At 66.0% G+C, this 24,869-nt stretch overlaps 3 protein-coding genes across 11 annotated transcripts; all 3 read right to left on the reverse strand.

Moving 5' to 3' along the window:
* Window positions 1-6,736, reverse strand: GATD1 (glutamine amidotransferase class 1 domain containing 1). 4 transcript variants are annotated; one of them, XM_047774864.1, is made up of 8 exons: window positions 6,625-6,736; window positions 4,572-4,648; window positions 3,889-3,994; window positions 3,465-3,572; window positions 2,381-2,475; window positions 1,828-1,921; window positions 1,471-1,582; window positions 1-1,392 (listed from the first exon to the last, which is right to left on the reverse strand). In XM_047774864.1, the coding sequence occupies exons 1-8, from the start codon at window positions 6,686-6,688 to the stop codon at window positions 1,386-1,388; spliced, it is 663 nt and encodes a 220-aa protein (XP_047630820.1). In that variant the 5' UTR covers window positions 6,689-6,736; the 3' UTR covers window positions 1-1,385. The 4 variants fall into 4 exon arrangements, with proteins under 4 accessions (XP_047630820.1, XP_047630823.1, XP_047630821.1 ...); XM_047774867.1 differs by lacking the exon at window positions 3,465-3,572 and having other exon boundaries at window positions 6,625-6,711; XM_047774865.1 differs by lacking the exon at window positions 1-1,392 and having other exon boundaries at window positions 1,467-1,582; window positions 6,625-6,711.
* A 7,604-nt stretch (window positions 6,737-14,340) lies between these two features.
* On the reverse strand, window positions 14,341-16,693 carry CEND1 (cell cycle exit and neuronal differentiation 1). 4 transcript variants are annotated; one of them, XM_047774072.1, is made up of 2 exons: window positions 16,579-16,693; window positions 14,341-15,317 (listed from the first exon to the last, which is right to left on the reverse strand). In XM_047774072.1, the coding sequence occupies exon 2, from the start codon at window positions 15,221-15,223 to the stop codon at window positions 14,801-14,803; it is 423 nt and encodes a 140-aa protein (XP_047630028.1). In that variant the 5' UTR covers window positions 15,224-15,317; window positions 16,579-16,693; the 3' UTR covers window positions 14,341-14,800. The 4 variants fall into 4 exon arrangements, with proteins under 4 accessions (XP_047630028.1, XP_047630026.1, XP_047630027.1 ...); XM_047774070.1 differs by having other exon boundaries at window positions 16,556-16,693; XM_047774071.1 differs by having other exon boundaries at window positions 16,548-16,693.
* Window positions 16,694-17,270: 577 nt separating this feature from the next.
* SLC25A22 (solute carrier family 25 member 22) lies at window positions 17,271-24,763 on the reverse strand. Of its 3 annotated transcripts, none has more exons than XM_047774871.1 (10): window positions 24,699-24,763; window positions 21,638-21,766; window positions 21,420-21,545; window positions 21,178-21,233; window positions 20,316-20,406; window positions 19,625-19,743; window positions 19,361-19,535; window positions 19,127-19,281; window positions 18,936-19,011; window positions 17,271-18,858 (listed from the first exon to the last, which is right to left on the reverse strand). In XM_047774871.1, exons 2-10 carry the CDS (start codon window positions 21,655-21,657, stop codon window positions 18,708-18,710), a joined length of 969 nt encoding a protein of 322 aa, XP_047630827.1. In that variant the 5' UTR covers window positions 21,658-21,766; window positions 24,699-24,763; the 3' UTR covers window positions 17,271-18,707. The 3 variants fall into 3 exon arrangements, with proteins under 3 accessions (XP_047630827.1, XP_047630826.1, XP_047630828.1); XM_047774870.1 differs by lacking the exon at window positions 24,699-24,763 and adding an exon at window positions 22,736-24,571; XM_047774872.1 differs by lacking the exon at window positions 24,699-24,763 and adding an exon at window positions 22,722-24,571.
* Between the last annotated feature and the right edge of the window lie 106 nt (window positions 24,764-24,869).

Raw genomic sequence — 24,869 nt, forward strand, 5'->3', positions numbered from 1 at the left:
TCTGTGGAGGTCTAGGTTTTTATTTCTTTAGGGCAGACTGGGCATGTGGGAGCCCCAGAGGGCACAGGTGCCCACACTCAGCGACCATCTTCCCAGGCTCCTCTCCTCCTTCCAGCCCCCACCCCCCGCCACCACCACCCATCCCGGTGCCCTGAAACGCGAGGCCCCGCAGAGCCCCTGGGTCTGCATCTGGCCCGTCACAAAGCAGCTCTCTGCAGACGACACAGGATTGGGCCCCCAAGCTGTCTCCTTAAAAAAAAACCTTTCATCCAGAGCAGGCCGTAACCGCGGGACAACTGCAGGCCCGGGATGCCAGAGGCCTCACAGCAGGGCTGGCCAGGCCCACCGTGGACAGAGCTGGCCAGCAGGTGTCAGGGGCTCTGATCCTGGGAACGTGGGAGACGCTGGACAGAAAGGACAGTGCATGGACTTCCCTGGTGGCCCAGCAGTTAAGCACCTGGCGTTGTCACTGCTGTGGCACAGGCTCCGTCCCCGGCCCGAGCCCACAGCCACGCCACAGGAGGGAAGTGGCCTCGGACTCAGGGCCCTGCCTCCTCCCCTTTCGTTACGAGGGGTTGGATGAGGGTGACAAGAAAAGGTAAGGGACACGCATGGAGGTCAGCAGCTCCAGAGGCCCCAGCCGAGGGCCAGGCCAGGCACCCCAGAGAGGCTGGAGAGGCCTGGCTGCAGAGGGAGCCAGCTGGCTGGACAGCCACCTGGCACCCCTGGCAGAGGCCTGTCCGGGGCCTGAGAGGTGAGGACTGCCTGCCACCCCAGGTCGGCCACGCTCATGGCCTCCTTCCCAGTGAAGCTCGCGCCCATCGTGGCTGCGGTGAGACGGGCAGAGCAGCTGCAGAGCTGGGCTCGGGGCACCACCTGGAGGCCACTTGGGCAGGGCCCTGCGTCCCCACTATTTCTCTCAACGTCAGGAGGGACACGGTGACACTGAGATCCATCCGGGCCTGACATGGGGTCACCGTCAGGTCTGACACCAACCAGAGGCCCCTCCCCCCCGGCGGGGCGTCCGGAAGCCCTGGCCGCCACTGCCCAACCGGCAGGCCCCCCCCCCAGGCTTCGGAAAGGCTCAGGCTCTGCTCCCCACTCCGGGCCCCACAGCCCACTCGCTCCGTGGAACACGCAGGATCTCAGGGACCTCGTGGCAGCCAAAGCAGCACCTGGGCGCTGACCCGGCCCCCCCCCCCCCAGAAGGTGTGGCGTCAGGGGCTCAGCCTCCCCAGGGCTGGCACCCCGAGAGCCCTCCAGCAACCCCACCAGGCCAGGCCAGGCCGGGATGTCACGGAGGCAGGGTCCCTGAGGCCTGAGAGTCCAGCTGCCCGGGGGACGTCCAGGATGTGTGCAGGTGGCAGGCTCAGTTCAGGGCCGCCTCACTTCCTGCAGGACAGAAGCCAGATCAAGGCTGGGCCATCGGTGGCAGGATCCCGCCCGCCACCCCGGCCCAAGGGCCCTCACCGGCTGCCGCAGAGGAAGAGCAGGTTCTGCACGGCCGGGACGGTGGAGCCGGCGTTCTGGCCCGTGACGAGGTGGCGGTCCAGCACGACGTGCACGGCGTCAGGCTGGCTGGCTGCAGGGGACCCCGAGGGCGCAGGCCTCAGGCCCTTGCTGCGCCAGCTCCCAAGACCCACAGTCCCCCCCCCCCCACCGCCCCCCAGGGGCTGCTGGGCCCACAGGTGGCCTCTGGCGCTCAGGGGTGAGTCTGAGGTGCTGGCCTCTGAGGTCCACCCGAGGCTCCGCTCCCAGAGATGGGCCTGGCCTGGCCTGGCCTGGCCGGTGCTGACCACCATGGCCTCGTGCAGGCGCCCCACTCACCGCTGAAGCAGGCGCCCGCGTCCTTCGCAAAGTCCTCCACGATCAGGGGCAGGTGGGCGAAGCCGGGCGCCCGGACGAGCTCGTACACAGAGGGCTGTGGGCGAGGGTGTGTGCTGGCGATGCTGGGGGGAGGCCGCCCCCAGCATCGGGGCAGATGGGTGACCAGAACAGGCTGGGCAGGTGGCCTTGGGGCTGAGCCCTTTGGTGGTCAGAGAGCTGGGGGTGGGAGCTGCAGGCGCCACACAAGCAGCCCTGGGAGGCCTGCTGCTCTCCTGAGCCACAGGCCAGGCTGGCCCCGTGCAGCCCCCCGCCTCCCCTCTGTCCGTTAGACCGGCCCCAGGACCCTTACCCCGGCTCCCTGTCCAGCGGGCCCTCCGCCCAAGTGGCGGTGCCACTTTCTTGGACCTGAAAGGAGTCCAACACTCCACAGGCACGAGGCCTTGTCGGAGCCCTGCCCGCCCCCCGGGGGGCTGGAACGCTGACACTCCCACCTGGGCAGGTGACTGCTGCCCCCCCCCAGAAGTGGCCCTGGGCCCCCCAGCAGTGCACTCACCCCTGTGACGCTGTAGCCTTGGAACACCCAGGATCTGTCCTCATTGGTGGCACAGCAAAGGGCAGCCACGCCATGGCCCACGGCGCAGATGGGCTCTGGGAGGAGGGGCAGGGCCGGCCTGAGGCCATGGAAGCCACCCAGGGCCCCTGCCCCCGCCTCTCCCCCACCCCAGACGCAGAACCAGCATCCGCTTAGAGCCCAAACCTTGAGTCGTTTTGGGCGCCAAAAAAGCAGACACAAGGAGTGCGTGGAGGGGTCAACGGTGACGGCGACGACCCGGGCACCCACCCTCTGCCCTCCAGGCTGACAGCACAACCAGCACGGCCGACACCCTGCAGCCGCTGACCTGGGCGCCTCCCCTCCTCCACATGCAGCAGAGGGGAGGCCCCGGCCCCCAGGTCCCTCAGGGCCTCTGGAGCCGTCCCCCTGGCTCCGAGCCCTCCCCCCGGAAGGCAGCCTGGCACAAGTGCGTTCCCACGGCTAAGGCGGCCAGGACAAAGGCTGCCTGTCCAGACCCTGCTGGGGACAGGAGGCCCTGTTCCCACCAACAAAGGCCGCTGTGTGGAGCCCCTGGGTCTGGCTGCCGGGCCCTACTGAGCATATCCCACCCCCGTCCCACCGACCTGCCCATCACAGCCCAAGGCCAGGCCAGGGCAGCGCCACGTCTCCTCAAAGCAGACCTCCCAGCCCCCGCTGGCCTCACAGCCCCAAGCCCACCAGGGACAAAGCCAGCATCCTGCCTGCCCACCTCCAAGGCAGGGGAAGAGGGGGCATCCGCAGCCCCCAAGGGAACCAGGCAAGGGACCGCAGGGGCAGCAACCCGATGGGCACAAAGTCAGGGCACGGCCCGTCCCCATGCACACGCGTATCAAATTATCCTGTCCACTCACTGCTCAGAATCAGAGCCTGTCCAGCTACCAAAACAACCTGCCACCTCCAGCCACCAGGATGAACCCTGCGCTCCAGGCCACCGCCACCCACGCCCCTCGGCCGGGCACGCTCCTGCCTCTCCTCCCTGTTACTGGAGGCCCATTTTCCACGAATCTGCACACCGACCCCACCCCTAGTCCCAGGAGCCACCTACTGCTCTCGGCGCAGAAGTGCTGCAGGATGCGAGCCAGGGACCCGCTGCTGGCCAGGTCGGCCAGGGCCCCAGGACAGCTGGGAATCAGGAGGGCATGGTACCGGGCACCTGGAGGGGACCACAGGCCCGTCAGTCAGACAGCAAGGTCACTGGCCGGGACCAGGCCCTACTCGGCCACCAGCCGGGCTCCCTCTGCTCCTGTGGCCAGAGGCCATCCACGGTCTTTCCCCACGCGGTGAAGGCTCTGAGGCCCAGCAGCCAACCGCATGTGCCCCAGACCCAGCCCGGGATGCAGGACCGGACGCTGCCCTGGGGTCACGGAGCCCACGGCAGGCCTGGGGTGCTCCAGGGACTGAGCAAGAGAGGCTCTGGGGCCACGAACCAAGCTAGAAGCCCACCCACCCGGACCCTCCAGGCGCCTGACCGTCGATGGACTCGAGCTTGGCAGGGCTGGCGTAGGCCTTGAGGCGGAAGTCCTGCACCCAGCGCGCGTTGCTCTCGTTCACGTCGACGAAGTCCAAGGTCTTCCCCTGTGGGAGCCAGAGTCCAGGGTCAGCACCGGACGCCCCGGGCCTGGCGTTCCGGGATGCTGGCAAGGGTTGGGGGCAAGAGCAGCCCCACGGGACAGAGGCACCTGACAGCCCAGCCCCTCAGCAGGCCCTGCCACACTCAGCCTCCTCCGACGCCTGCCTGGCCCTCAGTCCCCCACCTATAAAATGGCAGTAAGTGTCCCTTACCTCGGGGGTGACACTGGAAACGTGCAGTGACAAACACCTAACAGGTCACTGCTGTGACCCTGAGCCCCAGGCCATCGGGTCCTCCTGATGGAAGGTCCGCGCCACTCTCACTCACATGAGCAGACGCCAGCCCAAAGGTCTCAGTGCCCAGAGAATGGGCACCAGAACGTCCAGGTGCCTCCAGGGTCCCAGGCCCTTGGCCCAAGCTGGCCCCCTGGGGGTGCGCACCGACCTTGGGCTCCTCACTCCCCAGGGAGTGGCAGCTCCCTCCTGGCCAAGTCCCCAGAAAAGCAGGGACCCTGCGGGACCCGACTGAGAAGAGGGAGCCATGGACCCAGCTAGACCCACACCCCGACCCCCAAGGACTCACCCCAGGGGTGGCCACCTGCAGGTTGAAGGCGGCACTGGCCAGTGTGAAGCAGTGGAGGAAGGACTGGGCCGACACACCTGTGGGAACAGGTCTGCTGAGTGCAGGTGCCACAGCAGCCCCCCCAGCCCTGGGGGCAGGAGGCAGCCCGGACACCCTGGGCAGGGCTTCTCCCGGCCCCAGACCACCCTGAGAAACAGCCCCTTACCCCACATCACGCCAGGGCTCACCTCTCACATTCTTGGGGCAGCACCCCCGGCCCCCTCATCCCCCAAGGTGGGCCCACTCCGAAGCCCGACCACTAAAGCCCTTTCCAGAAGCCAAACCCAGTACACTCGGCTCATCCACTCACCGAACCACCAGGCACCGACACCCCCCCCACCCCGCCCCAATCCAGCAAGAGGGGAGCAGCAGTGAGCGAGGCCCCCGTCAGTGCAGGTGGGGCCACAGTGAGTGGCAGCTGGAAGGTGGGCATAGGCCAGGGATGTGGCCTGGCCCTGGCCTGAGGACACTGCTCTCCTCCCTCCAGCTCCTGGATCCTGCCCACCTGCCTGTGCCCAGCGCCCTTCTGCGCAGGCCACTGGCTGCTGGGAGCTGAGGCCCTGCCAGGGCTGTGGGCTTCTAAGGGACTTAATCTGTATTCTCCCAGCTTTTTTTTTTTTTTTTGTCTTTTTGTTGTTGTTGTTGCTGCTGTTGCTATTTCTTGGGCCGCTCCCGCGACAAATGGAGGTTCCCAGGCTAGGGGTCGAATCGGAGCTGTAGCCACCAGCCTCCGCCAGAGCCACAGCAACGCGGGATCCGAGCCGCGTCTGCAACCCACACCACAGCTCACGGCAACGCCGGATCGTTAACCCACGGAGCAAGGGCAGGGACCGAACCCGCAACCTCATGGTCCTAGTCGGATTCGTTAACCACTGCGCCACGACGGGAACTCCCTCCCAGCTTTATTTTAATTTAATCCAGCGACCCAACCCCTAAACCTCATCTTCGTCTTTATCCACTCATGAATTAATACATGCTCATTCATCATAAAGAATCCAAAACTAAGCAGACAGTCTCCCGATTCTGCCTCCCAGTTCCTCCAACCCTGCCACCACCGCCTGCTTTGCCTCGGGGTGCCCGCTCATCCTGCCCACAGAGCCTTTTTGGAGCTGCGCCCTCACCCCATGTCACCTCTCGTCCTCAACATCCATTCCCGGTGGCACAGCCAAGTCAGGACGACCCCTCCTCACCCTGAGCCTGCTCGCGCCAGCCGCCTCTGAAGGTAACCCCCGACCTACCTCTTCAGGACTGAACGCCACCCTCAATGGCTCACCCGTGAACTCCCCATGCGGAGGGTGGGCGCTCCTCAGTTCCTCCATCCTTCCTCCTGAGCACCCAGCTCAGAGACCCTGGGACTCCCCAGGGACCCCAAGGCCCGAAGCCCTCTCTGCCTCCCCACGTGGGCAGCCACAGACGTCAAACTGGAGACAGGCTGCAGAGTCGGACCCTCGGTCCCAAGCCTTGCTCTCCACCTACCCGATTCGACCCCCGCTGGTCACGCCCCTCCGTGACGGAAGAAGAAAGGTGAGGACCCGGCAAGGGCTCGGATCAGCGCCAGGCGCTTCATCCTCTCGTGCTTTCCCTGCTGGCGCCTGGAGGCCCTTGACCGGGTCGGCGCTGGCCACCGCGGACCCCCCAGCGACGCCGCCCTGAGCCCTCCGGGCTCTCCCCGCGCCTTTACCACGCGGCAGGCCTCTGCCCGCACGCCCCCCGGGCCGCGACAGCCTCCTCTCCCTTTTCCCACCCTCACCCTCCAGGCTGGGTTCCAGGCCGGCCGGCAGCGCGGAGGTGGAGGACGCCAGCTCGCGACGCTGCTCGGAACACCCCGCCCCGGCCTCCCCGCGTCCCCGGGGCAGCGGCGGAGCAGACTCACCCCGCGGCGGGCCGCCCTCCCCGGTCCCCTCTCCACCGAAGCCGGGCCCAGGGCCCCTTCGGAAGCTCCCCGAAACCGCGCCAGGGCGGAAGCGCTCGCGGCGGGCGGCCCCCGGCCCCGCCCCGCTCGCGCGAGACTCACCCTCGGCAGCGCCGCTGGCCACGAGCAGGCAGGCGGGCCGGCTCGGGAGCCGCTCGGACGCCATGGGCTCGGCGGCAGCCGGCGCGGTCTGCGCGTGCGCGGCGCGCGGCGCCGTCACGTGCCGCCGCCGCCGCCGCCTGGGGGCGGGGCCTGAGCTGCGCCCGGCGCGTGCGCCGTCCCGCCCTCCGCCCTGCCTCACCTTTCCCTCCCATCCCGGTCCGGGTCCCGTCCGAGGGCCGCCGCCGTCGCTGCGACACCGCGGCCTTCCCCCGACACTGTCCGCTCCGTGGCCCTGGCGGACCTGCAGCGGGGGGTCTGAGCTTGGCCGCAGCACTGCAGGAGAGGCCCCCGAGGGTCTTCCCGGACCAGATCCCTCAGCAGCCCTGAGCGGGCTCCTGGCCCGACTCGTGCTTGCCGTAGGAACGCTGGTCCTGCCCCCTTTCCTCGTTCCTTTCTCTGGCGAGGGGACAGCTGGGGCAGAGGCTTGACCCGGGAGAGAAGAGCCTGCCTCGTGGCCGAGTGTCCCTCCTCGTGGATCAAGGTGTCCTCCTGTAAATGAAGCCCCTCCCCGTGGATTTTGACATTTAATCTTCTGTCACCGAGAGCCCCCTGTGTCACCCTCTGTGTTGGCACTCGGGACACAAGATGAAAGGCCAGGGGCAAAGTGCTCTGCCCACCGAGGCTCGTGTCCTGGGTGGGGCTGGACGGTAGATCCTGGAGGGTGACTGAGCAGTTTCCCAGTGGATGAGAAGTGCCGTCTGTGGTGGGCCAGGGCCACGGGGAAAGGAGAGGCAAGAGAGGGTGGGAGCTCTGTGGAAATGTGAGGGCTCGTCCATCCAAGGAGGCAAAGGCTTGAGGGAGGAGCCCCCTGAGCCCTGTGGCTCCAGGCAGAGGACTGGGGCTGCACTGGTGGGTCCAGGTGAGGGCAGGGCTCTGGGCCCAGAGACCAGAGACCAGGGAGGGGTTTGCAGGTGTCCATGGAGGTGGGGGTGGAGTGGGTGGTTGGGGCGGCAGAGAAGTTTCAGGGTCACTGTGGTTCAGCTGAGTGTGTGGAAGCATGCGGGTGTCCCTTCCTGAGATGGGGATGCTTCAGGGCCCCTGAGCTTGGAAGGAAAATCAAGGTGCCGTGGGCAGAGGAGGTACGTCTGAAGGAGCTTTTCCCTAGAGGGTGGAGAAGACAGTCGGGGGGTGGGGCGTACAAGTGGGGCTTTAAGGCCTGGCTAGAGGGAGGAGAGGCCCACGAGCTGGGTTAGAGAGCTGGCCCCACCCCTGAGCCCCACAGGCCACTGTCCATACCCCCCCCCAGCTGTGGGAGGGCCATCCGCCACACTGACTCTAAAAACCTTGTCATGGAGTTCCCACTGTGACAGGGGTCCCAGGGCCGATCCCTGGCCTCATTCAATGGGATAAAGGATCTAGCCGTGCTGCAAGCTGTGGTGTAGGTTGCAGATATGGCTCAGATTCGACCCCTAGCCCGGGAACATATGCAGTGGGTGCGGCCCTGGAAAAAAAAAAAAACACACAAAAAACAAAAAAACCCCACCTTTGTCATAAGCAGGAACTGCTGAAGTGGGCACGTCTAGGCCAAGGTTCCAGCTGGTGGCCCCTTCTTCCCATCCCCACCTCCAGCAAGCGAGGAGGGGCCTATCAGGCCCAGCTGTAGGGCCAAGCCCTGGGCCAGGCAGCAGTGCACACCCGGGCACACTGGCGGCTACTCCAGGGCTGTGAGAGCAGGTGCCTCTGGGGGCAGAAACGGGAAGGCCTCAGAACCAGACGGGTCTGCAGCGAGCGGCCCAGGCCCGGGCAACAGTCTCCTGGGAAGGGTATAGACCTCGGGGAGCCCCTTCCCCATCCTGCCGAGCCTCCTCCCAGAGCCCTTGCCCTGGGTCACCGGTGGGGTGTGGGCTCACCCACCTCCCTGGGTATCTTCCAAGTGCTGTTCAGGTACCCTTCCATCCAACTCTACCAGGCAGGGGCTGGTGCAGCTGGGGAGGCCCGGGCTGGGCACAGGGCCTCTGCTGTTCGGGGTTGTGGTGCCCTTGAACTTGGGCCCTTGCACTTGTTGGGGACCCTGAGGCACATGTCCTGTTGTCCCGCACCAGTGTTCCATGCCTGCCTGGAACTTGCTCTTGCTGCAAACTAAGAGTTGGGCGAGCGGGGGGGGGCAATTCCTGGGGGACTTTCTTTCCTTCTTTTTTTGCTTTTTAGGGCCGCTCCTGCTGCATATGGAGGTTCCCGGGCGAGGAGTCAAATCGGAGCTGCAGCTGCCGGCCCACATCACAGCCACAGCCACGCCAGATCTGAGCTGCGTCTGCGACTTACACCACAGCTCACGGCCATGCCGGATTCTTAACCTGCTGGGCAAGGCCGGGGATCGAACCTGCAACCTCATGGTTCCTAGTCAGATTCACTTCCGATGCACCACAACAGGAACTCCTTTTTTTTTTGGCCGCACCTGTTGCATGTGGAAGTTCCCGGGCCCCAGGATGGAACCCATGCCACAGTAGCAACCCAAGCCACAGTAGTGACAACACCAGATCCTTAAGCCGCTGGGCCACATGGGAACTTCCTAGGGGATTTTATTTTGCCTTGTGGGGTTGGCCAATGCCTCAGATCACCCGTTTCCTCCTCTGGCAACTTCCTCTTTTTTTTTTTTTTGTCTTTTTATGGCTGCACCCTTGGCATAGGGAAGTTCCCAGGCTAGGGTTTGAATTGGAGCTATGGCTGCCAACCCACAGCACAGCCACAGCAACGCAGGATCTGAGCCGTGTCTGTGACCTACACCACAGCTCACAGCAATGTCAGACCCCCAATCCACTGATCGAGGCCAGAGGTCGAACCTGCATCCTCATGAATATGAGTCAGATTCGTTACCACTGAGCCACAACGGGAACTCCAACTTCCTCTTTTGCGAGCGTGCCCGAGCCTTTCCTACCTTTGAAATGTTGGAGCTCCTCTCTGCTCGTTAACTCCTAACTGTTCCTCAAAGCCCATGGGCACCAAGTCACTCTCTACCCAGTATTCCTTTTTGAGAACACCCCCCCCCCCGACAGGATTGCCCTGAGTGTCCCTATGTTAGCTCAGCCTCACAGCTGAGTGGGGCTCCCCTACAAGGGCTTGGGGTTGAGGCTGTCTCGGGGTGGCATCCTGGGCAGCCGGCAGAGAGGGCTCCATGTCCTGGCCTCAGATGCAGCCCTCTTCCCAGTAGGGCTCAGGCCCCTCGGCTTCAGGCTCTCTCCTGGCTGAGGCTGGACTGGGTGGGGTCTGGAGACGTAGGCCCCACGCCTTAAGCATGGGGCTGCTGAGGCCAGGGCAGCCGCCAGGAGCACAGGGCGGAGCATCCGTGGAACCTTGTGGGGTGGGACTGGCTAGTTCCACCGTGGCGCCACAGGCTGCCAGGGCCTGGCCAGAAGAGGTCAGGGCTGGGGCGATGGGACAGCGAGGCAGGCTCTGTCCCAAGCCGTCCCATCCCAATGCCTAAGACGTCAGGGCAGGTGCAGCAGACGCCTAGAAGGATCCAGGGGACGGTCTGAACGGGGTTCCCCTTAAGCACGCCTCCAGCTACCACTGTGCCGCAGGGGACTCGGCTTACCCAGGCTTCGTTCCACGTGCTGGGGGAAGGTCCCAGGGATGTCACACCAGCGCTCTCCGCAACACCGCAGGGACAAGCGTCTCTCCTTCTGGGGCGGGGAGGCGGGTGCTGGCAGTGGGAACCTCGCTCCGCTTAGAAGCCCTCCTGCAGCCAGCACCAGCTGCAGGGCCCAAGACACTGGGCAGGAAGCCCAGGCACACCACACCAGCCACTGGGCTGCAATGAGCCTCTGCCTGCCTGGCCCGGGGACCTCTCCGGGCCACAGGGGGCACCAAAGTCCTAGCCAGAGGCCAGGGCAGGGCCAGAGCAGTGAGTCACTGGCCCAGTGGAGGAAGAGGCTCTGGGAGCGCCTACCTGGCTGTGCCCAGGAGTCGGGCAAGCAGGGTCCTGAGGCGTACCCTACCCTCGTCACCCAGGAGCGCGTTCCAGAGCGCGTGTCCCCAAAGGGGAGTCACACACATGTTTTTACCTTTATGGGCCGCCCTGCAGCACGTGGAGTTCCCGGGCTGGGGGTCCGATCTGAGCCACAGTTGCCACCAAAGCTGCAGCTGTGGCAACACTGGATCCTTAACCCCCTGTGCCGGGCCGGGAAGGAACCCGCGTCCCCGCCGTCCCTCCCAAGACGCCATCGAGCCCGTGGCACCGCAGCGGGAGCCAGTTACATGCTTTTGAGGGAAGAAAGGGCACGAGAGAGAAAACCAAACGACACCCCATCTTCTGCCTCGTGAAAAGGTGACCCCACGTGTGATAGGATACAGCCTGGCAGCCCTAGTGTGGTGGGGGCAGCCGCCCTCCGTGCCCAGCCTATGGATCCCTCTGTCTCCGAGATTCGAGATGCTGCTGTCTATCTGAGTGCTTTCAGATGTCTTTGTAAATTCCAGAGGGATTTGCAGTGTGTATCTTTTTTTTTTTTTTTTTTTGCCACACCCAAGGCATGTGGACACTCCCAGGCCGGGGGTCGAACCTGCACCACAGCAGTGACCTGAGCCACTGCGGCGACAAAGCCAGATCCTTAACTCACTGAGCCCAGAGGGACTCTTGGTCTGTCCTTTCTGTACACGGAATACCTTTTCTCTCTGGTGTTCTGTTTAGGCCCTTAAAGTCGTTCTGTAATAAAAGTAACTTAACGTAGCCCTGGGCGTCCCCAAGAGGTTCTTGTTTGTGTTCTCATCACTTTGGCAGCATCCTCACGCTACTCGCACTTCAGGACACTGTGAACCAGAAGCCGAGCATCAGAAAACCCACACGGGGCCCAGTGGAACCTCCGCTACGCAGTACCAACTTTCCCAGGGAGAGGGTGTGTGGACGCCGCAGGCAGGCCCTGGCTGTGTGGAAAGTGACAACAGGAGACAAAGTCACCACAGGCTTGAGGGGACCGTCCGCTTCCCGATTCTAGGCCAGCCGACCTGCTGGGAAGGAAAGAGTACGCGCTCTCTAGCTTGCTCCACACAAAACCTAAGGGCCGGATGGGTTCGAGGCCTAAGTGGAAGTAAATGCCGAGAGGATTAGAGCAGAGCAAGGGAGCACAGGCTCTCACCGCGATTCCAGAAGCTTGCTGGGCAAGGGGGACAGCGCCACGAGTGGGAAACGGAAACAGACTGAGAGGCGAGCCCGCCACCAAATGAAGATGAGTGCCGTTTGGCAAAGGCTTGGGACACAAAACACATAAGGAAATGCACCCAGTGAATGAGGAGGAGGGTCCCTCAACAGGAAAACTGACAAATGGCCCCAACAGGAACAATCACAAAAAGCAAAAAAGGCCCAGGCGGCCAAGAACCTAGTGAGGAGCAGCCGTTGGCTCAGCGCAAACAGAAACCATCTGACGTGCCAGCTTTCCCCGCCAGGCAGGCTCTGCAACCTCCAGGGCGTTCTCCGGGCGAGGGGAGTGCCACCCTCAGGCCAACCCACGGCCGGAGATGAAGCAGCAGCCTTGAAGATGCTTTCCGGGGCCCAGCCGTCCCACCTCCGGGCGTGTCCCCAAAAGAAGTGTCTCAGGGTGTGGCCACACCTACGTTCACAGCAGTGGCAGCTGACTCGGCTGTGACAGGATGGCCCTCGGGGACACGGTGCTCAGTGAGAGGGGCTGGTCACAGGAGGACAGATGCCAGGTAATTGCCTCACGTCCAGTCCCGAGAAGTGTCACATTCAGAGAGACGGTGGGGCAGGGCTGGGGGAGGGGAGGGGGTTTGTGGGGCCAGCGAGTCAGTCTGGGAAGGTGAGCAGTTTCCGGAGGCGGATGGTAAGTGACAGCACAGCGAGGGGAACGCGCCTCACGCCAGAGACCTGCGTCCCCTGAAGCTATGATCAGGTGGCCAACTGCGTGGAATGTACTCTTTACAGTAAAGCCAATGCAAGACAGAGGGCACGCGGGATGCCCAGAGACACGCAGGGCACACCGCCAGGACACGAAGCTCGTGACTGCTTTGGCTAAAGTCGCAAAACTGAAACAAACCATCATCCTTGTTTTTTGCCTGAGCCCGTGACCTGTGGCCCTTCCCGGGCCACAGATGGAACCTGTGCCACGGCAGCGACCGAAGCTGCTGCAATGACGCCGCCGCACCCTTACCCGCTGCGCCACGCAGGGACTCCTGGACACCCTCCACCAGAGAATCGAGAAATAACACGAGGCAGCCTCGCGGGTGGAGAGGACCGAGCCCTGGGCGTTGAGCTGAAGAGGATGGAGCCCCCCGTCAGCTCCGCCCCCCCCCAAGTCCCCGAAAATGCATTTAAGGCGCAACAGAGAGAATGGCTGGACAGGGCCCGGGCTGGCAGGACGCAGGGGAGGGACAGGTGGACTGGAGGCTGCAGGTGTGGGCAGCAGCCACCCACTCTGCGGGCCTGGAGCTCGGGCGCCTCAGAGGAGGGGTGAGGGGGAGGGCAAAGCGGCCCGTCTGACTTGACTCTGTTCACCCCAAGGAAGCGCTCCGGATTTGTCCGGGCCTGAGGCAAGGGGGCACAGGTGGGCTGTGCCACTCAGGAAGGATGGGTACCCAGAAAAGAGGGGCAAGTCCGGCCCCCCCAGCTCAAGGAAGCCTGTGGGGGCACGGCCCAGGGTGACAAAGCCATAGGAGCACTTCTGGAGCCCAGCGGCCCTTGCTGCCCCCAAGCCCACGTCCCGACGACTCCCCCAGGTGGACTCCGGCCAGCGCGAGCCCAGGCCGCTGCAGTGGAAGGTGATGGGGGGGACCCCGTCCGCGCAGCAACCTCCACCTCCCAGGGATGCGGGGTGCAGAGCAGCATGGGAAGAATCCCCAGCCGGAGAGGCCAGCCTGAGGAGCAAGGTCCCCTGCCCCGCCATGTGGCCCCAGGCCAGCTGGACCTCAGCCTGGGATAGGTCCTGCCGGCCTGGGTGTCCGTCTAGGGTCAGGGCCAGGAGGAGGTCCTGGCCGCGTGGGGAGGGCAGAGCCTGGGGGGGAGGGGGTTGTGGTTAGAGCCCACCAGGATAAGGGCATGGAGGTGGCAGGAGGGGCTGGTGAGTGACTCCCTGGCGATCCCTGCTCCTCCCCAGAAGGCCCTCAGGGTGGACACATGACCCCTCCCCGCCAAGGGCAGCCCCTGCCTCTGCTGGCCACGCGCTGGTGAGGAGGCCAGCCCAGCCTTCAGGTAACAGAGGAGTTTATTTCAGACGCAGCCTCCACTCAGGCCCAGGGCTCCAGGCAAGGGCATGTCGGGCTCCCACAGGGCCCACTGTCACCCTCCAGACAGTGCACACCACCCCCCGCCACGGGCCAGGCGGGAGCGGACGCTGCAGGAGAGCGGGTCCGCCAGGCACCGTCGCAGGGCAGACAGGCCGAAGGTTCTACACCTGCATTAATCGCATTTATGCGCCTGTTAGACTCCAGGGCGCTGCGGAGGCGGAGGCGGGAGGGGCCGTCTGGGGGCTGGGCAGGCACAGCTGCCCCCAGGGCAATTGCTACAGGATGGGGAAGGGGTCAAGGAGGAAATGAGGGGCCGCCAGAAGGAAACTTTGGGAGCCCCTCCCGGCACCGGGCTTTGGGCCGTCTGTCCACCCAGCCAGGGCTCAGGCGACCAGGCAGGTGGGTGGAAGCGAGGCCAGCAGGCCCACCAGATGGACACCCCTCCCCCCGCCCCCACCACAGCTGCAAGCAAGGCGCAGAAATGGGGAGAGTGAGACAGCCATCCCTTTAATGTCCCCGTGCGGGCTGGAACCAGGTCAGAACCCGTCCCCAGACCCTTGCCCAGCCCTGAGGGCTCCCACCCTGGGGGCTCGTCAGAACGCTGCTGCGAGGGAGCCCACAGGCCCACGCTCGAGCCTCTTGGAACAGCCTGGCACTTGTATCCACTCCTTCCTCGGCCAGGCTGAGCCTCCGCCCGTGCTGCTCAGTAACCTCCGAGCCGGGGTTCCTTCTGCCCCGAGGTTCGGAGGGGGAGGTACTGGGACCGACCCAGGGGCTTGATCTCCAGGGCTCTGGGGGCCTGTCCCTCGCTTTCCCTCTGTGTGTGTGGGTGTGTACAAGTATAGATACTACGCGTGTGTAGCTAGCTGGGTGTGAACTTGGCATGCACGAGGTTCCCGAGGTCTGTACATGAAGCAGCTGCTGCGCCCTACCTGGGCGCCAGCCATCATTTTTTTCGGGCCAGGAAAACCACACCGAGAACCAGGGCTGCAGCCGCCATGGCTATGCCCCCGGCCACAAGCAAGGGGTTCAAGTTCTCAAAAGGGCAGGGGCCTCGGCCCCCTGGGCCCCCGCTGGGGGCCCCGGCCTCCTCAGCCCCATCCCCAGGGCCCTTGGGCTCAGGGGCCGCATCTGGGCTGCTGGGGGCTGCGGGCGCCGGCTTCAGGTTGCTGTGGTTGTCGAGAAGGGCCGAGGTCTTCTTGGCAGGTGGCAGGGTGGGGGCCGCCGGGGGCTCCTGCTTCTCTGCTTTTTGGGCCTCCTGCTTCTTGGCTGAGGGCACTTTCCCATCCACAGCCGGGGGCGCCCTGGCCTCAGTGGCAGCCTTGGCGTCGGCCTTGGGGCTGTTGGCCGACCTCCCTCTGGACTCCATGGCGGGCGCGCTGGCGGCGGCGAGGCGTGTGCGGGACGGGCAGGCGTCTGGATCAGGACCGCTCAGGACAGCGCGGCCCTGGGCATTCTATGGCCTGGAGGAAGATGCGGTGAGGCTTAAGTGGAGACCTGGCCCCTCCTGTCCAGCCCCCCGCCCCTGGCCCTGCAGAGGTCTCTCTGGACCTGCCTCTTCCTCCGTCTGGACCACCGCCTGAGAAGCCCCTCCAAGCACACAGGCAGGGGCCCTGGGCCTGCCTTGGGCCAGGGGGCAGATGCGACCACAGGAAGCCTCATTTCCCTCATCTATGAAGTGGTCTTGCCCACATGTGGCTGCGTCCACCACACTGGCCCCAGGCGGGGAGGTCCTGATGCGGGGGAGAGCCCATGAGCCCCGAGACGCGCTTGCGGGCAGGGGAGCCAGGGCAGAGGTGACGTCTCAGGAGGGAGCTGGGTCCCAGGGGGGCAGGGCAGCGTAGGCACCCAGAGTTCTGGGCTCGCAGGCCCTGGTGGTATAGGGATGGGTCCAAGGCTGCCAGGCCCTGGCTGTGACAAAGCCAAGGCGTCTGCCCAGGAGGCTGGGAAAGCCCAGGTGCAGCAGCAGCAGGCCTGTGCCTCCTGCCCCCCAGCCCGGCCTCGCCCTGCCACGTAAGAGCAGGAGTCCTTCTGGAGCTGCGGCTGTGCCTGCCTCTGGGGGCAGCAGGGACCCCCTGGTGTGAACCCAGGCTGGGTATGCCTGTCAGCCTCAGCAGCCCTGAAACCGGGCCCAGATCCTCGGGCGGGGCGGGGGGCGGGGGGAGGCAGGAGGACCCGTGGCCTGGTCCTCCTTCCCCAGAGGCCTGGCCCCCAGCTGTGTCCGCTGCTCCCCAGGGAGGTAGAGACGCTTCCACCGCCACCCGCAGGGAGAAGGAGCCTGTGTGGGAGGCGGCAGCCCGGCTTTCCCAACTAAGACAAGGACACTACGGCAATGAAGGTCACCTGAAGGTCACAGCGTGATGAGGGGGGTCCCAGTGAGACGCTTGGCTGCTATCCCGCTTCCCAGAGGACCCCAGCAGCCCTCACCCTGCCGTTCTGGAAGGGCACCCAGCTGCTGGGCAGCAAGTTTGCAAAGGTCAGGTGTGCCCTCCACCTCCCTCACCTTTGTTATTTGGGGCGCATACTGACGTCACGCGGCTGCCCCTCCCCCTCCAGACCTTCGTGCCCCAGAGGGCAAGGGCCTAAAGCGCCGCCCCCCACCCCCGTGACCTTCATAGCAGAGAAGGACCGCTTCGTCCCGCAGGGGCCCAGTGCCCCCATCCCGCCCCAGACCCTGAGCCGGGATCCCCCACCGCCTTACGCTGCTGCTCCCGGCGCTCCCACCTCGGCGCAGCGCCCTCTCTGCCTCTCTGCGGGACCACGGAGGGCGGCGGACAGGGGCTGCGGATGTAAGGACTAGGAGTTTCCCACAAGGCACTGCTCCCGACGCAGACTGCGGGGCGGAGACCTCCTGAGCACTGGCTCCGCCCTCCTGCTCTGGGCCGCCACAGCGCCCCGGGCTGGCCGGGACCTCTACAGCCTCCAAACCCAGCACCACCCCTTTTTTTTTTTTTTTTTCTTTTTGCCTTTCCTAGGGCCGCTCCCGCAGCATATGGAGGTTCCCAGGCTAGGGGTCCAATCAGAGCTGTAGCCACAGGCCTACGCCAGAGCCACAGCAACGCTGGATCTGAGCCTACACCACAGCTCACGGCAATGCCGGATCCCCAACCCACTGAGCCGGGCCAGGGATCGAACCCGCGTCCTCACGGATGCTAGCCGGGTTCGTTAACCGCGGAACCACAACCGCAACTCCCCCCAGCACCACTTTTGATCCCAAGGGCGGCTCAGGGTCAGGAAGGTGAGCGGCTGAGGCTGGCTTTCCCGCACCCCCAGCCCAGATCGCAAGGGAGTCTGGAAGACTCGCTCCAGGCCCAAGGGCGGATCCGTGGGCGGCAGACGACGTGGGGCGGGGGGAAGAGCCAGTTACTGGAAGAGGGGGCTGCCTGTCCCTTCCTCACCCCAAACAGAGTCTCAGATTAGAGGCATCTACGTAGAATATTTATTTATCTCCTTACATGACCAGACACAAAAAGTTACAACTTCTTAAAACTCTTCGAAAGAAAAAATAGAATTCTGTAAGCAGCAGCGGCAGCTTCCAAGGTACAGATGTAGCGGGAGAGCAGCTCCCAGGAACAACCGTGAACTGGGGGCCCAGGCCTGAGCCCCAGGTAGTGTCTCCAGGAAGGGGCCACCGAAGAGGGGCCCGGGTGGGGGACACAGCACCAGCACGTCAGCATCAATCACCAACACGATCACGTGGCTGGGGGCGGGGCAGGGCAGGGAGCCTGCCTCGACTCACAACATCAAGGGGGGGTGGGGGCTGGGAGGGCAGAGCTTTACTAAGTGTGGTCAGGGGGCCTTGTGCAGAGGCCCAGAGAGCAGAGTGGGCCCTGGGGAGACTGAAGGGACAGCTCCTGGTGCCCCTGCGAGCAGAGCAAATGCCCTCAGGCTCCGTACTGGTCCTCGTGACTGTCCTCCCCCATGCCCAGCCCTGGATGGGGGGGGGGGTGTCTGCCAAAGGTGCAGCAGGAGAGGCCGGGCTGCAGCAATGAATTCCTGGACGGGGTCAGTGGGGAGCCTAGGCTGTGTGTACACACCCACACGCATGCTCTCTCTGCCTGGCCTCGTGGGAGGGCAGCAGCTCCCCAGAGTCCCCTCCTTGGTAGGCCAGGCCAGCTGAGCGTTGCCTCCAGCTGCTCCCCGCAACATTCATACACACACGCAGACCTCACATGCTCGGGGCCCCTAGCCGCGGGGGGCAGAGGGGCCCATCAGGAGGGATGCTGGGTCCCACAGTGGGGGTGGTGGACCTGTCCTGGGAGTCAGAACTCGAGGTGACCCCCAGCCTAGGATTCCTGGCTCAGTATCGGGGCGGGGGGGGGGAGGGCGCAGGAGAGCCCAAAGCTCCTGTAAGGCTGGCCGAGGCAAGAACAGCAGCGGGGGAGGCTGGACGGACAGACAGAAGAATGGACAGAGCCACTTGTGCTCGTCAAGTTAATAAATAGGTTTGTGCACGGTCCCCTCTGTGGAACAGGGGCCAAGCCTCGGGGACGGGAGCTGGTAGACTGGAGGGTAGGGTCCAGCTCGCCCAGTCCGGCCTGGAGACCCCCAGCCCAGAGACCAGCTCTGTCGCTGAGGGAGTCCAGGCTGGAGCGGAGGTGGGGCGAGGCTGGCACCCGGAATGTACGGATGTTTGCGTTTTCTACACAACTAAGACGTTGATCCCAGCGGCCGGCAGGCAGGACCCTGCCCGGCCTATGTGTGCAACACCGAGTGGACTCTGCTCCCCTTGCTCTCGCCCGCCCCACCCCCAGCCGCGTGGGGAGAGCCTCCTGCTGCATCCTGGGAGCGCCGCCTGGCTCTGGCCCCACTCTGGTCCCTCGCGGCTGGAGGGTGGAGGGCGGCCGCTGGGCTCAGGGCTGGCTGCGCTGCAGCCCCAGCAGGGTCTCGGCGATGCCCAGGAAGTAGACCACCTGAGCGATGCCAAACAGCGGGGCGATGACCAGGGCGCGGCAGTAAGCGCCCTTCAGGAAGGCCGAGGGGCCCTCGTGCCGTAAGATCTTCCTGCGGGGAGGCGGGGGGTCAGAGCTGCAGGGCTGGGCCGCCCCCTCCCTGCCCGGCCCCCTCAGGGCCTCGCGCACCTGGCACAGTCCAGGATCCCCGAGTAGGTGTCCTCATTGGCGCCGCGCTGGAGCGACTGGAGCCGGGTCTTGACCACTGCGGGGCGGGGGGCGGGAGTGGGGGGTGGGGGGGGTGGTCAGCGTGGGGTCCTCGCCTCCGGCCCCGCCCCTCAGCCCTCAGCCCCAGCCCGGGCCCGACCCCAGGCACTGACCGTCACAGGGGTTGACGGCCACGGCGGCCGCGCTCCCGGCCACACAGCCGGCCAGGAAGGACACATAGAAAGGAGACTTCTCCCCGGACGCTGGCCGGCCCAGCTGGTCCAGGTTGGCGAAGAGTGGGAAGTAGACGATGGAGAAGGGGACGTCCCTGCGGAGGGACGGCGGGGACGTGACGCAGGGCGGGGACGCAGGGCGGGCGGGCCTCCCGGCCCTCCCTGCACCCCCACCTGAGCAGCGTGGCCCCCAGGCCCTTGTAGAGGCCCGCGATGCCTCGGCTCCGCAGCAGGTCCCGGGTCAGCTGGGTGGCCGTGGGTCGAGGGGTGGCTGGCGCTTCCACCGAGGGCTGGGCAGCCCCCTGGGCCGAGAGCTGAGCATGGGCAGCCAGGATCTTTTTCTGGGCGGCTGGGGAGAAAGGGACAGCCTGCTGGCTCCCCCTCAGCACAGGCGGGGGGTGGGGTCTGGCCGCCCCGGCCCCGGCCCCCCGCCCTCACCGATGCGGCCTGCATCCTGGAGCTGGATCTTCAGCATCTCCATGGGCGTGGTCACAATCACCTGGCAGGTGCCGGCGCCGCAGCCCGCCAGCATCTCCTTCCACAACGTCAGCTTCTGCCTGGACGGGAGAAGGCGGGGCCGCCGGGGGTGAGCGGCTCTGGGGCTGCAGGACCCCCAGCCTCAGACACCCCTCCAGCTTCTCCAGCAGCAGACACCGAGCCGGGCAGACAGACGGCTCACGGGCAGGGCCTGGGCAGGGCCGAGGGCCCTTCTGTTTTTTAATGATTTTTATTTTGTCCACTACAGTCGGTGTGGCGAGGGCCATTCTCGAGCAAAGAGAAGTGGAGCTGGGGGTTCAAGGGCTCCGAGGGACTACTAGCCTTCCAGCCCCACCCTCGAGTGACCGGAGAGACTGGTCAAGGCCCCTTAAACCCCAACCTACAAGGGGCAGCAGGCAGAGGTGGGGCCCGGGACCCTGGGTCTGAGCACCACTGACTTAGCATCTGTTCCACTCTCGCCCCAGCAGGAGACACAGGGAGGCCGGAGGGCGGGGCTGGAGGAGGAGGTGCAGCGGCCCCCAGCAAGGCCAAGGTGAGGGGCCACTGCAGGACACAGCTTCCATCCTTTGTCTGGAGGCACAGACCCCTCCCCTGCTGACCCCAGCCCCCAGCAGCCAGCCCGGCCCCTCACCCGTCCTTGGAGAACTGATGCCGGAAGAAGTCGTTGGCTGCCAGCTTGATGGCCTTCTCGGGGGTGACAAGGGTGAGGTTCACAGCAGCTCCTGTGTCACGCGTGAGGTCAGTGGCCAGGGATGGAGAGGCCTCTGCCAGCACCTGCTTCCCAGCTGGCAAAGCCCTACCCCAGGCGCTCCTTGGCTGCCTCCTCCTGCCCTCTCACCCACATTTGTGCCCGCCAGGAGGACGTGGGGGGGGGGTGCGGGCAGGGCCTCCTCCTGCAGACTCTGTGCTCAGCCTCCCAACGACAGTCTGATTCCAGCGGGAGCCCCCCCAACCCCAAGCGAGCCCCCTCAGGCACAGAAGGGGCTTCCTCCGGGGGCTCTGGGTTAAGGACAAGCCTGACGTGAGGTGGGTCAGATTCGGGGGAGGTGGGGGCGAGTCCCTCTCAGCACGGAGGCCTCAGGGCTGCACAGCATCTGGGCAAATCCAGGCTTGGAAATGGATTTTAAGCTGCTTTACAGGAAGGCCCCCCATCCCCTCGCAGTCTCCTGGCACACAGAGTCCCGCCTGTCCCGGAGGCAGGGGAGGGGCTACAGCTGGTAGAAACACAGTGTCCTTCCGGGCTGAGGGCTAGGAGCCAGTGCGGGGTGGGGGTGATGCTGGGAGCGGGCTGGGAACCGCCACTCTCCAGAGATCCAGCTCCAGGCAGATGCCCCCCGGACAGGCGCAGCCTCCTGGGGAACACGTCCACGCTTCCACACCAGGCCCAGGCACGCCGCCTTGCCACCCTGCTGTCCCCAGCTGCTAACGTAGGACCCCGCTGGGGCTGCAGAAGGCTGCTACCCCATCCCGGGCCTCACCCACACAAGCCTCACCTCGGTACATCCCGAAGTAGCCCTCTGAGCGGATGGTCTTGATGAGGCAGTCGGACCTACCGCCAAAGAAGGGGGTCGGGGACCAGCCTGGCGGGTAAGAGCTCCTCGCCGCCGCCTCCCCCCTCCGCAGGCACCTGCCCCTCGCCCCCCCGCCCCCAGCTTCTCCTTTGGTTTAGCGGGAGGGGAGGACCCAGGAAAGAGCTCAGAAGGGCCCCAGGCCCCTGGCCCCCCAGCAGGCTCACATGCTGGTGTACATGCGCTGCCCATTCTGCTGGTTCTGCAGCCTCGTCTTGGCCAGGTCGATGGGGAACACGCAGGTGACCCCGATCAGCCCGGCGATGCCGCCGTTGATGAGCTTGGCTGGCAGGCTGCGTGGGCAGAGGGGGTGTCAGGACGGCCTCCTCGGGGCGCGGGGAGGGCAGGGGCGGGGCGGGGACCAGAGGCAGCGCGGCGCTCCGACCTGATCTGCTTCTCAGCCATTTAACTCGGGAGCACCCAGGTAGGAGCCGAGGTGGACGCCAGACGCCGGAGGTGGAGGAGGAGGGCGGCCCTCGGCTTTCAGGGCAATTTCAAAACCAACTCGGGCGTCCTAGGAGGGGGAGGGGGGCCCGGAATCAGCGGGGGGCGGGCGGCGGCCAGAGGCGGAGCAGGGGATTAAGCTTCCCCCAGAGCCTCGGTCCCCAGCTCTGCCGCAGGAGCACCAAGCCTCTCACCCAACCGCCCGGGCTGGGGCCACCCGAGTGCCCTGGGGGTGCAGTGTGGCGCCTGCCGCCTGGCCCCATCCCCGGGGCCGCCGGTTCCCCAACAAAGCCCCCCACCTCGGCGTCCTCCCAGCTGGCCCCGCACCGGCCCCCGCTTGGGCTCACGTGCACACGGAGCCCTTAAAGGGCCAGGCGCCTGCAGGGAGGCAGAGCGGGGGCGGGGCCGGCGTGCCAGTTGGGGCGCCTGGACCCCCGAACTGGGCTGGGACGACTCCCCCCCCACTCCTAGAGCAGAGGCAGGGGGCGCCTGCCTTCTTCAGGATGGGGGTAAGGTGCCCCAGGACCCTGACCTGGGCTCATCTCACAGCTGCCCAGGTGGATGGCGCCAACGAGTGCCCCCCCCATTGGCAACTCCACGCTGGAGCCCAGCCTGTCCCCTTCCCTGGAAGAAGCACAGCTCAACAGCACCCAGCCCCGCGCTCACCGTCCTCGCTACCCCTCCCCTCTCACTCCCGGACACACTCGCTCGCTCTCTTTCTCACTCACACACACACACACACACACACACACACACACACACACAGGGTTGGGAAACCAGTCAGCCTCAGGGGCCTCCTATGGGGGCACAGCCAGAGAGAGAGAGCTGGGGGGGCCTTCCCCCACTCTGGCCCCTTCAGAGGCCAGCTGTCACCAGCTTGCACCCGAGGCGCTGCCACCCAGGGTCACACGGCTGGCTCACACCTGCCATCTGTCCTAGGACTGGTGACCTTCACCTCAGCTCTCCTGGGCCAGGCTCCCCCCCGCCTCTTCGCCAGCCCTGCCGGCCGCTGCCCCCAGCCCCACCTGGTCCCGCTCACCCCAAGATGCACAGGACCGGCTCCTCCTCGGCGACTACAGCCTGCGGGCTCCAGGAGGCGAACCAGCGGCCGAGGGAGGTGCCGGCTGTGGGGATTGGCTGCGGGGCGGGGAGGGGCGGGCCTGGGGAGGGGGGTGACTTTCTCTTTCACTTTGGGCGGGATGAGCCTCCTGGCAACCATGGGAGAAGGGATAAGAAGGGGTGCGACAAGCTTCTTGGAGGCAGGGACTGGCCTCTGAGCCCCCTTGGGCCCATGGGTCTGACTCGGGCTGACCTAGCCAAGCCACTCAGCCTGTTCACAGGGACCCCTGCCCCCGGCCACCATGTCCCTAGCTGCCCCATGGGTTTCTGTTTGCAGTCTGCAGGCTTGATCTGTCTGGGGCCCAGGGACCCCAAGAATAGGGCTCTCTGTGTGTGCAGGCAAGAGAAAGCTGCTGCCGTGGGGTGGAGATGGCTCTGTGGGGACTGTGTGCTGCGGGGGGCAGTGTGTTTCGGGGAAAGCTCACACTGGAGCATGTCTTCTGGAAAGGTCGGGGAAGAGGTGGCTGGGTCTCAGAAGCCACTGACTGCTCCCCAAAGGCCTGTTCACCTGGCAGATCCAGATGGCCTGGGCACCAGCACTCCCAGAGCCCTCTGCCCTGCCAAGCTGCCCCGCCAAGCTGCCCCCCACCCCATCCAGGGCCTCAGGGCCAGGGACCTGCTCCTCTGGGTCCCAGCCTACAGAGAAGAGTCTGACCTTTGCACTTCAACCTGAATCTCTTTCCCTACCCCACCCCCCACCCTCCAGGTGTAGACTGGCCACAGCTGACTCACTCTGCTGTCCTAGGGCCTTGGGGGCAGGGTCTACAGCCCGCCCTCTGGGGACTGAGTGAGAGCCTGCTCCTGTCGGGGGTGCGGGAAGTCAGACAGACTCTCCAAGGTGGGAAGGGGAGCAGCTGTTCCAGGAAGACTGGCAGTCCTGAAGACCCTCCATCTAGCTCTGCAAGCTGGAGAGGGGGAGACCAGCCGCAGAGCTGAGGATAGTGGGGGGGAGAGGGGACTCTGGGGGGAGCGGAGGGGGGGGAGCAGGGGGTCCTCTGGACCCTGAGCCCTCCTTTTTCTGCCCTCACTCAGTGGTTCCCACCTCCAGGGCAAGGGACAGCTGGGAGGGACCTCCCCTGGCACCCCCACGTTGCCATAGAAACGCAGCCGCCCCAGCCCGGCCTGAGGCCCCAGAGCTGTCAGCCCTCCCTGTGTGCCAGCCTGCTCAACTGCGCTGGAGGACAAGGCTGTGGGCAGCGCAGCTCAGAGACCACCCACAGGACGACGCTGCTGCCTCCAGGCCCCCAGAGATGAAATCTCCGCGAGCGAAGCCCCTGAGCTCCCCAGCCCCCACGAAGGGCGGTGGGAGTGAGGCTCCGAGTCTGGGACTGGCCATTTGCTCCCCGTTCCGTCTCCCCCGGCCCCGGCCCCTCGGGGAGGCGCTTTCGGTCCCGCAGGCTGCAGGGGCCCCAACTCGCAGACAAAGGGGGCGCGGGACGAGGGGATCAGGGCTCCGCTCGGAGGCCGGCTCAGCTCCCAGTGCCGCTGGAGGGGATCCAGACGGGCCCGGACGGCCACGCATTCCCCCGCCAGGCGATGGCGACTCCAGCCACGCACGTGTCCACATACGTCCCGCAGGGGCCACGTGTGTGCCCCCCCCCCCAACGGCCTGGCTTCTCTTCCTTGGGCACCCGCCTGAGTCTCCCACCCCGCGGGGACACGTGTGAGCGGGGAGCGCGCCCGGCACCGCTCGGGGCCGAGCACGGCCTCCCACACTGGGGCGGCAGCGGGTCGGAGCATCCGCCGGCGGCGGCGCCGGCCCCGCAGGAGCCGCCTTGCGCGGGCAGACGTCACCTCCCGCGGCCGCCGTGGCGCCCTCCGCCCCCGCAGCCGGGCTACGCTCCGGTGGGCGCGGGGAAGGGCGCTGCCCCGCGGGCACTCACCGCGCGCTCTGCCGCCTCCGCCGCCGCGCTCGCCTCCCCGCCGTGCCGCGCGCCCGGCTGCACCTAAAAGCGGAGGCGCGTCCGCTCGGCGCCGCGCGCTCCGCCCCCGGCCCTCGGCGGGCACGCGGGCTGCGGCGCCCCCTCCTGGCCGCCGCGGCCACTGCGCCCAGC

This window comes from Phacochoerus africanus, chromosome 4, assembly GCF_016906955.1.
Source record: "Phacochoerus africanus isolate WHEZ1 chromosome 4, ROS_Pafr_v1, whole genome shotgun sequence".
Lineage (NCBI taxonomy): Eukaryota > Metazoa > Chordata > Mammalia > Artiodactyla > Suidae > Phacochoerus > Phacochoerus africanus.

Bases quoted from the DNA above. Each gene is read 5' to 3' on its own strand.
- GATD1 (XM_047774864.1), bottom strand. From the start codon at position 6,688: ATGGCGTCCGAGCGGCTCCCGAGCCGGCCCGCCTGCCTGCTCGTGGCC. The intron at 2,476-3,464 runs GTAGGTGGCTCC...CCCTCCTCCCAG, and splicing joins GCACTTCTGCGCCGAGAGCA to AGCCCATCTGCGCCGTGGGC. The intron at 1,583-1,827 runs GTGAGTGGGGCG...GGTCCCCTGCAG, and splicing joins CGCGGGCGCCTGCTTCAGCG to CCAGCCAGCCTGACGCCGTG.
- CEND1 (XM_047774072.1), bottom strand. From the start codon at position 15,223: ATGGAGTCCAGAGGGAGGTCGGCCAACAGCCCCAAGGCCGACGCCAAG.
- SLC25A22 (XM_047774871.1), bottom strand. From the start codon at position 21,657: ATGGCTGAGAAGCAGATCAG. The intron at 21,546-21,637 runs GTCGGAGCGCCG...CTGCCCACGCAG, and splicing joins ATGGCTGAGAAGCAGATCAG to CCTGCCAGCCAAGCTCATCA. The intron at 19,012-19,126 runs GTCAGTGCCTGG...CCCGCCCCGCAG, and splicing joins GGCCGTCAACCCCTGTGACG to TGGTCAAGACCCGGCTCCAG.